The sequence below is a fragment of the Ammospiza caudacuta genome, chromosome 1, assembly GCF_027887145.1.
Source record: "Ammospiza caudacuta isolate bAmmCau1 chromosome 1, bAmmCau1.pri, whole genome shotgun sequence".
Taxonomy (NCBI): Eukaryota; Metazoa; Chordata; class Aves; order Passeriformes; family Passerellidae; genus Ammospiza; species Ammospiza caudacuta.
The window spans coordinates 53518433-53533179 of NC_080593.1; the positions used below are offsets into that span (position 1 = coordinate 53518433).

The 14747-nt window shown below is 41.1% G+C and overlaps 1 protein-coding gene across 1 annotated transcript in view; it reads left to right on the forward strand.

The window, feature by feature from the left end:
• GLI3 (GLI family zinc finger 3) overlaps positions 1-14747 on the forward strand; it is a 188104-nt gene that overhangs the window by 45549 nt on the left and 127808 nt on the right. The window contains exon 2 of the mRNA XM_058806018.1: positions 7010-7252. Coding sequence (XP_058662001.1) covers positions 7010-7252 — 243 coding nt within the window. The remainder of the gene's footprint in view (positions 1-7009; positions 7253-14747) is intronic.

Sequence of the window (14747 nt, forward strand, 5' to 3'; positions counted from 1 at the left end):
TGGCTCAAGTGTCAGGTCAGTAACTTCAGGCACATGCCCAAATATTACTCCTTTTTTTTTTCCACATGTCCTGCATGATCAGCAAGATCATGTGGATAATGTGTAAGGCAGCCCAGCTGTGCCTCCTGCCCTCTTTGTCCGTCCTCTAAGGCTGAGTCCTGGGACTGACAAGGAAGTTTCCACGGCACTCTGCCTTTGTGTGTAGGTATCTGTGTCTACATCTGCTTCTTGTGTTTCCTCAGTAGGATTTTTTCAGCTTATATGAGATTTTTAGCATTTCCCTATCGATCTCATGGAGGGATTTGTAGATGCAGACTCTCAGTAAAATAAATACAGTAGGTCTTTGCTTGTATGAAATTTTAAAGGTGGCTTTATTTTACATAATTTCCTATATGTTTGTTTAGCTTCAGCTGGTTGTTTTTAGTTGGGAGTGGCTGGGGAGGTAACAAGCACTGTAAATTCATCTGAATTGAGATAAATTGAGATAAATACATTGCTGCTTAGAAGGCTCTCTCTGATTTAGGGGTCTAGAAAAGTTTACCTGAGTTTTTTAAGCTGCTTCGTGCCATTCTCAGGTTCCCCATCAGTCTTGGGGAAGAGTTACTCACACATTTGGAAAAGGCTGTGAGTGATGTTCTCCTGATAACAGTGCATTGCTTGTTTCGTGTTGGAGTGGTGTGAACTCCATACAGGCCCAGTTTTGTCTCGCCCAGGTCAGTGGGAGCTCTGCCATTGACTCAGGAATGCATGATCAGGCTCTGTTTCTAAAGTCATAGGCGCTGTATTGATGCACTGTGTTCTGTCCTCTGTACTGTCAAAAAAAGAACTGAACCAAGCTGTGCAGCAGATGCAGCAAAAATGAATATGTCATTTGAGGAAAACAAGGGAGTGTGAGTGGAGTATTAGGTAGGTATTGTAGGGACTGGGTCCTCTCTCTCCTTCATTGATAAATCCTTTTTCTTCCAGTGAAAGCTAAAGTTGACAACAAAAGAATATAACGTTTTTCAAAACAAACAAAATTACAAAAGAGGTGTGTATTCATATTCCACAGATCACAAATAAGTTCTTGGAAATTACTATACACAGGAAAAAGAAAAAATAACTAAGCTAAAAGTACATTTCCTACATTTCAAGTAGGAATAGAAAACTATAAATTTTCAGTGGTAAGCTCAGATAATGTACGTTATTTATAAGCACAGAAGGTTTGTAGAAGATAGTCTTAAGCATTGCAAATAAAGTGAGTACAGTATTATCTAGCAGATTTTGTAGCCTCTTGTGTAAATGGAGTCTATTTTTAAAACCAATTATGAGCATCATCCTTCATATCTGTGTTAGTGTTTCCAGAGTGCTTCTTGTGCAGTTGCTCCACATGTAGGACAATAACAAACTTGGGACCAAGGGTGTCCAATTTAAGCTACTGTACTCACCCAAAACAAAATTTTGCTTACAACACATGCTGTTTTTAAAGGCAGGCACAATCCTACAGATCTGTTTCCTCCGATGTTGATCTTAAGGTGGTCAGAGAGAAGTGAAAAGTGTGTGTATGCAAGAAGGTGCAGGTACAGGTGTCCTAATGAGCCTGGCAATTGCTCTATTGTTTCTTTTCAAGGAAGAAAACATCAGGTGTCAAAAACTTAGTCTTTCTTAAATGAGAAGGAAATGGCTTTCTTACTTAGGTATCTGTTCTGTTAAGAATCTAAGTAGTCAATCTTTTTTGCATTCCACCTTCCCCCTTCCTTCTGGCTCACAGCATCTAAAATGCTGCTTTTCTGGGAAAGACTGATATTCTGATTTCAGTTTTGTAATTTAATGATGGAGAGTTTCCTTAGTAAACCAAATTTAGAGTACTAGAATGCTTATCTTATATCCAGACCTTGAACATAAAAGGCATTTTATACCAGCAATTGTTCATTTAATGAGCAATTGCAGAGTGCAGGACGGTTAAGGGATTGAGCTATATGCACCATTATTGCAAGAAGTATTCTGAAATACCAGAAATAGGACGTAAGCTCTGATCAGGGGGACTGTGAGCACAATTACCTTCTTTTCAAATCCTTCTGTGACACTGCGGGAGGAAAAAGGACTTTGAAACTTGAAAGGAAAGAGCTTGCTTTCAACCTCAAAAGCTAGGAGGAAAGGGCTCTGAAATTTGCTCAGTATTCCCAATTCACCATTAGCCTGTTTCTTCCTTTAGCCTCAAGGCATTCTCCGCTTTTTGAAAAGATGTTAAGAAATTCAGTCACAATAGAGAGCCTAGTTTTGAACATGTTTCACTCGGTCCATTGAGGTCTGGTCTTCAGCCTTTGTGTGGGGTGAATTGAGCTGAGCAGCAATCTGGTTGGGGAGAGGTGAATGAGCAGTCTCTGTGCAGTCACAAATTCTGGCAAAGAAAAGATTACCCTTTCCTTTATTTTACAATATGCATTCCTGTACAATCCTGCTAGTGGCAATATGCAGAGCCGAGCTTGTGCTTAGGTCAATATGGAGCACTTGGTTTATAGCAACTCTTGTTAAGTTTGTCTTGTAATTGAAGCTGCTGTTGACCTTGCTTGGAGACCATTTGTAAAACCGTTTATTTAGCATAAACTGAAATAATAAACCGTCCTTCTCTTAGGCTGATTGTGATAGGGTGACATTAGTTTGATTTAATGATTAGCCGCCTGACCCCTCAGCTAGAGAGAGCTGCTTGAATAGGGAGAGTTCACTAGGAAGCACACAGGAAGAATACTAATGAGCTTGTTAAATTTAGCATGGCACCAACCACTTTTAATTCCTCTAATGGGAGAAGCACTGCCTTTGAGAGAGAGGGAGGGAGATGGGGGCGGGGGGGTGGTGGGGGGGAGAAGGGAGAGGGAGAAAAAGAGGGAGGAATGCCCATGTCCTGGTAGCCAGAGAATTTTGGTCAAGAGAAGAGAAGAGCTTAGAGGGAACATCAGGCAGGGTCTCTTGGACTGAGTTGTAAGTACCTTGTTTTTTTCTCTTACTCTGCTGAAGTGCTGTCAGATCTCTCATGAGATAGCCGTGCTCTCTGGAAGTTGCAAGCAGAAATATGGTGATGAAACAATATATTAAGAGATTTAACTGGGCTGGTGTTGTCTTGTTTAATCAGGGGTGTTTCTGAAGTGTGTTGGGATTGACTTTTAGTGTGCTCTATCAATAGATTTCAACTTTTTTTTCAGTTGGTGACTTTAGGTGCTTTAAAGTAAAATAGCTTCTACTATGTCTTGGTCTATGGTAAAAAAAGGCAAAAAAGTTCAACAGGTAAAGAAAGTTTAAAGGATTTTTGCCTTAGGTTTTGGCTTGTGCTGATTTTTTTAAAACTTTCTGAGTAAATTAGCTGTGCAATTAAAAGTGTGTTTACTCAGGCATGCTGTCCAGTGTGAGTTTTTTGAGAAAGCTTTTTGATTGAGTGAGAGGTGCTCCATTAAGTGAGGTGCTCAGCACTTCTAATAAAATTGGCTTCTGATCAAAATGGCAGGACTAAATCAGGCATTTCTCAGTGGATGTGAGAATCCTGGATTAAAGTGATCATTCAAGACTAGGCACTTCTAACATGTGTCTCTGGCTATTGGCTTGTTAAGTCAGAGAAAGGGTGTATGTGAAGAAAGAGAAGCTTATGCAGATTGCTCTTGGGCATGATCGCTTTTTTCTTTTCTTATTTAACCCTTCACTCTTACACTGGCAAAAGGTGGGAGGACTTGTACTGGAGTTGGTGGGCTGCCACCAGCTTCATTGTTTACTTTGGCATTTGTCTCTCTGCAGCATTTTAATAAATCCAGATGCATCTTTTGACCCTAAAGCTGGTCACTTCTAAAACGTGAGCAGGGCAGTAACAGAACAGTTCTCACTTATTTGGCTGTAAAACCCCTTTGGCAGATGCTGCTGGAGAAGTGGGCTGTTTGCTTACTTTTTTGCTTTAGAATCCCACTTGTTGCCATGGTGGACAGTGTGTTTCTGTCAGTAATTTGGCCTGGCGCGCCTTGCCCGCACTTACTCTTGAAACTTTATTGAACGCTTCAGTTGAACCAGAACAAGATTAGACAGCTTTCCCCTTTTGGCACGCTGGAGTGGCTCGCCTGCCGTGAGAGCTGGCAGCTTCACTGCAAGAGGAGTTTCCCGCTCGGCGCTGGGGAGCTCCTGCAAACTGCTCGGCTCTTAGGGCTCTTAGCGTCCTGGAGCGTGGGTGCTGTCAAATTTCTCATCTGCCCCCATCACCAGCATCCCAGTGGTGTGAAGTCAATGCTTAGCGAGCTGCTTGGCTGATGAATAAACCTTATTATTATGGCAAAAATGCCGTCGTGTTTAGTTAAATACTTCTGGGGCAATTTTTGTGTGGCAGAAAACATCCAGAAACTTTTGACTTGTAATGGCACATGGCAATAACTTTATAATGGGAGAGAGATTGTTGATACAGAAGGAAAAATAGTTTTGTTTTCTTTTTTTTTTCAAGTAACCAAAAAAGAGAAAACCTTATTTAAACAAACCATGTTTTCCCTTTTGTTTCTAAATTACTGAAAGTAGGTTTTGAATTTAATTCAGCAATTAGAAAAATCAGCCTTTTCCATTACAGTCACTAGTACCTTGATTCATGACGTGTGCATGTTTTGAGAAGAAAAGTATAAAAGTGGAGCCCGCACATAAATGTCAGCTTCTTGTTGTATCCCAGGATGGCAGTTTTAACAAATATTATCTTTATATGGAAGAGTAAAAGAACTGAAATCCTATCTGATCATCTGAATGATTATACAGCCCCACAAATCACTCTAGCTTTCTTCTTTCTGAACTGTTGTAGCACTGGTTAGCTTGCTCTACTTAAGAGTCTGTCACAATTTCAAATGAAGTGTAATACCCTGTTTTTATAGGAGTTTACGTCTCATCAGTGAAAGTTCACTCTAGGTTGAAATTTAACATAAAAGACTCTGGCTAAAGAGAAACCTGATGGAAAATATATCTTTGGGCTGATTTTTTTTTTTTGTTTTGTTATACAAGCAGGTTTCTAAAAACCTCATATAAGTTTTAAAGTTTTAGTCCCTGATTTGCAGTTCTCTAACGAAAACCAGCTTCAGTGTAAAAAGTTGAAACCTTAAACTCTGCTAATCCAGAGCAGGGACCAATGCCTGTGCATATTAATAAAAAGTAGGGAAGGGCAAAGGGTTTAAACTCTGTAATGTTGTTGTCTATTTCCATTAACTCTTTCTTCTCAGACCCAACCCTGGAAAAGCTCTGTATGTAGAATTACTGGCTGCAAAAAGAATTCTGTCCCTGGAAGATGCTGATAAGTCAGCAACCCTGGTTGCTGTAATACTTGGAGATAGAAAAATAATTAACTGCTCAATAGGCTGTGCTGCTGAGTTTTTGTGTTGTTGCTACTTGGGGGGAGAGGAGGCAGAGAAAAAATTGGTTAGCATTTCATTCAAAGCAATGGTGTGGCTAATTTACACATATAATGGCCAGGTATCTGTATGTCCAGAGCTTGTTGTTTCTAATCTAATTCATATGAAGGCACATAGGTTGAGTCACACTGGTCAGCCTTGCTGAGTGTAGTCACCCAGTGAGTAGCTGGCTGCTGCTTTTGCTCTGTGAACAAGTACACCAGGGAAAGGTACAAGTGAAAACTTAGCCCTGACCTCAGATCTCTAACAACAGAAGTGCAGTCTTGGCGCTGGTGTCAATCATTCTTCCTTGCATGTGGATTGTAGAGTAAGAGCACTTGAGTTTTATTTCCTAAGGGTGTTTTCATTTCCTTTTCTAGTTACCATTTTTGTGCCCAGCATTTAATAATTTGAGATTCCTTGTGGACTTCTAGAACTGCAGAGCAACTTTGAAATGAAGAATCTTTATCAGTATTCCTTCAAGATGTATTGGTGTACGCTTGCACATGCAGTGTGGTAGATGGAATAAGGCTGTACCTGGCGCATTGGTATTGGCCAAAGATTACAGGCAGCAAGCAGTCATGCTTGTTTAGAGAAACATCTGTATTTTAAACCAATAATGCAACTCAAGGAGAGCATTTACATTAGGGACTTATGTACCTAGCAAAGCCCATCTGCCACATAGCATGTGTGAAATGTAGCTAGGAGCTATTGATTTTGAGGAACAGAACCATTTTGTCTGCTTTTTGAAGGGTGTATGTAGTCCCTAGGGGTAAAAAATTCTTGTGGGAGCAGTGGGTTGTTTTAGCACCTAGTCCTGGAGCTGTCTGCAAGGAAGACTGGTAGAGCCACGGTCAGGAGGCTCTTCTCCCCTTACAAGGCCTAGAGGCTTTCTCCAAACTAGGGCTTGGGTTTGATGCTCTTAGTTATGATTATTTTACCTCCAGCTTTTTCTTCCCCCTTGTTCATTAAGGGTTTGTGGCTTTGATTTTGTAGATATGGGAAAAAGAGGTAGGGGGAGTATATGCAGCCATCCTGCACGTGGTGACACTGTCAGAGCAGGTGGCCTTGCTTGTGCCTGCCTGATGCTGCTGGTCCTGTATCTTGAGCAGTTGTATCCATTTTATTGCTGCCCACCTTGGTTCTGATCACTGCCAACCTCCCTGCAAGGTTTCAGCCCCTCACACAGGCAAACCCCAGGGACCTGGAGCTGGGCTGCAGAGCTGTGGTGCGTGGCTGGGCGTGATTTAGGCCTGGCTGATGGGGTTCATCTTCTCCTCTGTGTGACAAATCATTTCTTGATTCCCCATCAGGGAGCTCCCAGTCTCCTTGTCCCAGAGGCAGGGAAACAGCAAGCCTCTGTCTGTTCCTGCACAATTGATAGCCGCGCTGGAGGAGCATCAGTGCATGGGTGACGGTGATCTACTGCTCGGCTGCTGCCGGCTCTGAACGGGCAAGCGTCCCCAGGCCATCCCTCACAGCCACACAGGCACCTCCTGTCACCAACTTACACCGGGAGGAGGAGGAGGGCAGCGGGGGGAGAACTTTTCTTTATTGTATTTGCTATAAATGGACTAAAAGTGTGTGTCTCTCTTTTTTCTTCCCTTCTCTCTTTCTTCTCCCTCGTTTTTTTGCAGAGGATGAAAGTCCTGGGCAGACCTATCACAGAGAGAGAAGGAACGCGATCACAATGCAGCCGCAGGGTGGGCAAGGCCTCGGCAAGATCAGTGAAGAGCCTTCCACGTCGAGTGAGGAAAGGGCCTCATTAATCAAGAAGGAGATCCATGGATCTATATCGCACCTTCCCGAACCTTCCGTACCGTACCGCGGGACGCTCTTTACCATGGACCCCCGAAACGGCTACATGGACCCTCATTACCGTGAGTATTGATCGCTGCCTTATTTGGGGATGCAAAGTTGGAAGGCTGTCAAATTTGATGTGATTTTGTCACTTTACTTGTCCCTGGGGAGAACTGCTTTATCTGAAGGGAGTGGTGTTTGTGGTAAATGCAGTCTCTTTTTTTTCCTGAAGTTAAAAACCAGGGTGCAGTTGCACTGCAGGTAGAAATTACTGCAGGCCTCTGCAAAGTGACTTCCACAGGACATCTCATCTGTTGCTAATCCTCCTCAGCCATCTGGGGTTGTGTTCTGCTCCACCTCCTTAAAACATGAAGAAAAACGGGCCTCATTATAGCTAGCAGAGAAGGAAAATGAAACAGGCCTTAAAAATCCCTCTTTTAAAACAATGTTAAAGTATGTTATTGAGAGGAAGAAGGACTGTGTCCTGTACACTGAGAATTTGGGGAATTGGAAGGCTTAGTTTTGTGCTTTGGGACTCTTTGTTTTGTTTTGGAGGGTTTTTTTTAGACATTCACAAGTGTGTTTGAGAATGCAGGCTTGATGGAGTGTTTTTGCAATTTTCTTTCCCAGCTATAGTTCCCTGAAGTTGTAAGGGGGACAAAAAAAGGCAAATGGTTTCAACTTCTGAATTCTCACTCAGGCATTAATAAAAAAGTAAGAAATTAACTGACACTTGAACACAGATGTGGAGTGGATTTCTCCACAGGCGCAAAGTATGAAGGAGTTAAGCAATTTTTTTTTTTCATCTGTTTCTAGTTTACCAAAAAAAGAGAAAAAAGATCATTTAGTTGTGTCGTAATGAAGTGCATCTTGAGGTGTCAAGGCTTGTGCCTTTTGATTATAGATTTATCACCCAGTCAGGATACAGATTTGCCATTTAACCTTTCAATCTCCAATTCCAGATGATAGGCTTAAGACCCACAAAGAGAGAGCAGTCTGCATTGGTTTTCCTTTTTTTTTAACATCATTCAGAAATTTTAGTGTTTTAAGGCAAAAGGTCATTAGCCAGACGACTGATTAGTGAGGACAGCTGATTAGTGCATGTTTTTTTGCTAAAGAAAGTGCCAGGGATAAAAGCTAATTTTATCCCTTCATTAGTTGGGCTAGCAGCAAAGGGGAATGTTCACTCATCAGGGTGCAGATCAAAGTATGTCTTGCACAACCTTAAGTCTCACCAACCTCCTTTAAAAAAAAAAAAAAAAAAGAGCCTGATTGTTAATAAGGATGGAGGTATTATGAGAAAACGAACACTTGTTGTCTGTATAGTTTAGATCAGTATTTAGGAAAAAAGTTTGCAGTTAAGCTTTTGAGCTCTTTTTCAGTCTAGTCAGTTGGGTTTTGTACACCTTCCTCTCCTGCTCTCGTACAGACCTGCTCAAACCCTCTTGGGGAGTTACTCATCTCTCTGTTGAGGAGCACACAGTTGCTGCAGCACACCAGTGGCAGACGCTTGCCAGAGAGGCATGAATGTGCAGTGCAAGCGGCCAACTCGTGAGCAGCAGGGCACACAAGTATTACCCCGGGGGCTGGAGGCACCATTCCTAGCTTCTGGTTAGCAAATGCCCAAATCTGGCTTAAAAGAAACCCAACAAAACAAGCAAGTATTATTGGGGAAGCAAAATAGCTTCTCTTTGTAGGCAGTACAGCTGGGGAAAAATGAAATGTGTGACAAAAACACCCCTCAAAAACAACAAAACTTATGCTGCATTTAGTGGGGAAGATTGCCATTTTGACCATCTGACCAGCTGCCAGCTCAGCCATTAAATCTTGTTCAAAGTGTTACTGAAATTACTGAAGGTTCTGACAGAAGAAAAAGAACTGGTCAGTCAGGATGTGTCTGAATGGTTTGCAATGAGTTTATTTTGGTTCATTTTCCCAAATTCACCTTTTGACAAGGGTTGTCAAGATTTAATGAAGCTACTGTATCTGTATTGTGACCATTAATGCTAGCTAGTTAGGCTGTGTGGACTGCTAGCAAAACATTGATGTCAGAAGTTGAGAGAGCACCAGAAGTTCCCCACCATACAACAGCAGAGAAACAGGAGATGAGTTAATTTTAAATGAGCAACAAGATCTTAAAACAGAAATCTAAGTCAGAAAGCATCAGATGGACAGACCTGCTTCCCTCTCCTGTAATGAGTAGTACATTTGTATTCATTGATTTATAAGGTCCCTCAAGCTATTAATGTCATAAAAAGAGCCATCATGCTTTTATTTACTTTAATAGCTATGATACCGAGAGACAACTAAAAAGACAAATGTCTAGTTAGATTTATAGGAAAGCCGACAATCTTACTGAAATTTTCATAGTGGCTGTATCATTTATATATGTAAGATATGCTTTCATCAGAGTGGTGACTGCATCAAGACTGACACTTTTAGTGGTCCATATGAAGAAGGCTGAATAATGTACACTGTAGCAACAGGTAAAGAACCAGAGAGGCTATTGTTTTCCTCTCTTAATTTCTTGCTAGTTTTGCTGGGCATGTGTATAGAAAATGTTTTAATTCAACATAGTTAGATGTGTAAACACTTACAGCAATTTCTTAGTTTCCCTGTGGTTGGAAAATATAGACCTCTCAAGATGCCTAATTCGTGCTTCTATTTATACCCACTTTGTATTTAAAAGTGTGGGCAGGCTTCCTGTAACACAGGAAAAGGGAAAATAATTTTTTGAAGAAAGACATCTGTATGTTTTTATGACAAAAAAAGAAAAGGGTGTTTAAGTCAGTTTTGTGTAGAATGCATGTTCCTTCCATGAGCTGCAGTTATTAGAAACAACTTGAGTGCTTTGCATTTTTACATGTAAACACGTGTGTGTCTGTTTGTGCATTGCAGGATTTTTTTGTTTTAATTTTTTTCTAATTAAAATGACTGATGTTGTAAATGTTGGTAGTAATAGTTCCCATAAATGTGGAAGAAATCCCTCATTGAGGGGGAGTTTGCTCTCCTGCAGAGTGTGTGGGGATAATGGTTGTGTTTCAAGTGAACCAGCTTTTCAAACAGCTGGGATGAAACATGCTATGGAGCTGGCAGCCCTTCTGCACCGCCAGAGAGCCCCTCAACCATTTAGCAACTGAGACTGTGAATGTAGTCCCATGCTCAGCTCACAGCCTTCTATTCTCCAACAGATAAAAGGGACAACACAGGCCTAACCCAGAAATTTTTCTTTTCTGTCTTTTTTGTTATGGATTTCTTAACCACTATTTAAACACAGCTCACAAAGGAAGAGGGAGATGCTGTTTTTGTTTGTTTAACTTCTAAAAACTTTTTTTTTCCTTTAAAAAGGCTTCAGGACAGATGACAGAAGAGCTGGAGTTAGCTCCTTTGTTGAGGAGAGCAGAGTTACTGACCTTAATCACAGTGTTTCTTAAAAGGATTTAAAACCCTGAGTTTCTCAAACACTAATTCCAGTGGTAGTTGGAGCCCCTTGTTAATGTAAATTCCATCTCTAGAGTTGGGGCTGAGGCAGGGAAGATGGGGATAGCAACTTGCCTTTGTTATTTTCTTCCACAATTTTAATTTTCATGTAGATTTATGGCAGTGCTAAGACTGCCTGTCACAGAAGTCATTCCTCATGGAAAAAATGAATCATTCTTGATGTAAACACTTTGATTTAAAACATACTGCTGATATTCTTCCCTGGGTTACACAGTTCGTCTGAAAGAATTGTTAGTACCTAATTAGCAAAACCTGAAGAATTATCTTAAGCAAAAAGCAGTGACAGATCATTTGGCTCTGATCCAAATATTTATATGTACCGGAATGTACGGCCCTTGCAGGATTCTCTTTGTGGTAAATCACTTCATCTCAGTGAGGTTACACTAGCTGAAAGCAGGAACTTACTTTTTTCTTTTTTTTTTTTTTTCCTTTTCCTTTCCTTTTTTTCGCCTCTTCTTACCAAGGATTTATTTTGCTGGTGTTGAAGCTTCTGTATCTGTCTGGGGAAGTGGGAACTGCTTATTGCACATTTCACAGGATTAGCCCTCCAAAGGTATTGATTGCCCTCAGTTCCCACTGACTGTTCTTGGGCTTAGCTTTGTAAGGCCTGGGCCTTGCATAACTGCCCCAGTTAGATTACCCAGTGTTAGTGTCACCTCAAAATCAATTTGCAACATGAACTAAAGACCCCAGCAAGGAAAATACAATGCTGGTTCACTAGGTGCACTTGTTCACTTACTAGCTTTAATTTCTGTTGACAAGAATTCCCCTTCCTTCATATCCCCATTGGAAAGGAAAAGGGTGTGGGGAAAAAAAGGGGAATTCTGTTTCTAAAATGCAAACTGGAAACTGGAAACGCTGTTTTAAACTGCAGTAACTGGAAAGCAATGACTTTTCATGGCAGTGACTCTTGAACCACAGTGGCCAGCTATGTGTGGCACATTTGACACTGAGAGCAATCCAGGTCATCACCAGGAGATGGACTTATGGAAAGGGCCTGTAGAGGGGTAGGTGGTGGCCTCCTTTGTCATCTACCTGGCATAATTTGGGACTCAAGAGAGACAACTGAGGCACTTCTGGATAGCCCCAAAGCAGACCCTTTTCTTATTTCCCCTCTTAGTTTCCCAGTGTCTTTTGGTGACAGGAGACCAGGACAGCTTTTTGTAGAGAGTTTCTACCTGGCCTGGTTGAACAGTGGTAGGAAAATGTCGCTGGAGAATCTTTCTAGAGATTTAGGGCCAGAGTCTTTAAATACATATAGTTGCTCTTCAGTTTCAAACTGAGTTTAGCCTCTGAGAATCTGGGTCCTACTTCAACTCTGCAGCATTTTGCAGGGGAGAGGCTTGAGCACTCTAGTGACAAAACTCTCTACTGACAGTGATTTATGGGGTGGTTTCCAAATGTTGTCAAGTAGGAGTAGTTGAAAAAAGTAAAATCTAAAGCTTTTAATAGAACTCACAAGGAAAAAAGCCTCAGTTATAAAAGTGAATGTCAGACTGCTCATGTCAGCTGAGCAGCTGAAGTGTGGGTCTTAAAAAAAATTAGTGTGTTTGCAAAAACATTTTTGGGATTAAAAGTCTAAAATATAATAGTATCTTTCAATAGCTTCCAACAAAAAACATGACTGTTCTCAAATACAAACTTACGGTCAGAGGCAGCTTCAGTGTGAAATTTAGGAAGGTGCTGCAGACCTTGTAAGCTTAGCAGCTTCTAAGTTGAAACAGCTTCTCCAAGATGCCTTCCAACCCTCCCATATTTTTTTTGAAACTGCTCATAACAAGTACTCCTGCCCATTTCTCCCGAGGCCTGTGAAATCAGCAGTGTCACCTGTGCGATGGTCTCATATGGAAGTAACAACTGCACCTATAGGTTTGCAGTATGTAGATATGTTCTTCCTTCTTATGCATTTTTTTCTCTCCTCAGCATGAGACAGACTCCAGAACTGCCAGTATCTGGAAAGCTTTGAAGTGTAATGTGATTGAGCAATTGAAAGGTGAACTTGTGGGTTTGGGTGATTTTTTTTGTTAGTTTGGTTTTGGTTTTGCTATTTGTTTTCAGTTTTATTTTGTTTTGTTTTGTTTTGTTTTCTTTTCTTTTTTGTTTGGTTTGAATTTTTTTTTGTTTGGCTTGGCTTGATTTGGTAGAATAGAATGTTGGAGATTTCTTATTTCTAAATAAGAAATAAGAAATTATAGAAATTATTTGTAGCTCTGTAATTCTGTTGGACTTCAAAATTCTAAAAATGTTTTGAGAAGCACATTAAAAATGTTATTTTAATGTCTTCTTGTTTCTTGTTTTGGTGTTCAAGTGCATCTAAGAAAGCTGTGGGATGAGGTTTTTATATGTGGTGGTTTTTTTGTTGTTGTTTGTTTTTTTAAAGAATGGGGAAGATGAAGACAGGACAAATACAAAAACACTAATGGATTTGATTTATTTTTTCCAGCTAAAGCTTTTTTATCTGCTTTACAGTATGCATTTGTTGTATACTGCCTTCATAGAAAGAGACAGAATTCATTGCTCAGAGCCACAGAATCATGGTTAAGAACTGTAAAGAAAAAGCCAAGAAATAATGTAATCCATCTCTTGAGCATCAAGGCAGATCCACTGTCCCTAAATCAGGAGAGAGTGAAAAGCTTCTTCAAAGTTGTTGTATCCCTTGATACATGGACATTTGTCACAATGCTTTTAAAACGGAAGGTCTGTAGTGGGTTTGAGCTGATCTTGTGTGCCTACAATGTAACTGGCATCAGCAGCTGGAAGGTTGGGAGAAAAGTGAGATGGTTCTCTTGCATTGGGGTTCTCTCTGGGCAATGTTACTAGAGTGAATTTAATTGCCTAAATTGAGATTGGCATTGAGTGCCATTTTCATGCCTGTGAGGATCCTAAGTGTGTGACTGCCAGCCTGGTCGGCCCCTGTATCGTGAGTCATATCTGTTAACAGATCTCATTCATACTCTGTATGAATGACCTGACATATCAGGGACTTAAGATGGCCCTGTTTGTCTGTATTTAGCCCAAAATTCTCAACTGTTGTGTCTAAATGTAGAAAACAAACATTTAAATTGAGATTTTTTTGCTCCATCTCTGCTGTCGTTGTCCAGCTTTTGTTAAGAAAACTGTAGCAATAAATCAGTTGCAGAGTAGCTAATGTGTACAGGATGCTCCTCTGTCGTGATTCTCTTGTGTTAATTCTCTTTCATTCTGGGTGCTTGAGATCTTGGTGTGCCCTATTTGTCATTGCTCTTGTCCCCTGGCCCTTGTGTGGGCACAGAAGGAGGGCATTGTGTCACAGAGGATGCCTCAGGTGGGCAGTGGAGTAGTGGGAGCGTGTGGACACCATGGGCCTGCCCTCTGCATGGCATTGACCGTGGACTTGTCAAGGGGGGATTTGAAAGGCAACATGGTCCCTGTTGTCAAAGTGCAGCTTCAGGCTTGTCCCATGGAAATCTCTCAGTACTGGCCTCCTGTTGGAACCCAGGGTTGAACAGGCCTTTACTTTTATGATGGTTTCAATGCTTTGGTTGCTGAACCATTTTCAGGATTGCTGGCAGATACAGCTTTATTCCTATTGATTGAGCTCAGTACTTCGGAGGAGAGCCACTTATCCATAGCCTCTACTTCCTTTTATTCACACCTACCAGCATAATTGGCTTCCTCTTAGCCTGGCTCTTTACCTCTTAGTCTTGGTAGTTTACACAGCACTCTATAAACTCTTTATTAAAACACTGCTCAACTGGGGCTCTTGAGCTTGCTGAGTGGATCACATCTGAGTCTGGAGATCATGTTAGGAATGCTTACCCCTTCAGTCAGACTTATACTGACTACCTTTATTGATTTCTGATAATATACCTTGCAGCCAAGGCAGAAACCACCAGTGCAGAGAAGCAGTATTACCCTCAATATTTTGAGTACACATAGCTGTGTTTTAAGAGGACAGCTGCTGTGTTGCCATGTGGTCATTGGCATGTGTGGTGCTGGGTACACGGCCGCAGGAAAGGCAGTATGTGCGTGGGAATGTATGTATGTACAAGTTTGTACATCTTCATACTTCCTTTTAAAAGTAAGTTACCACTT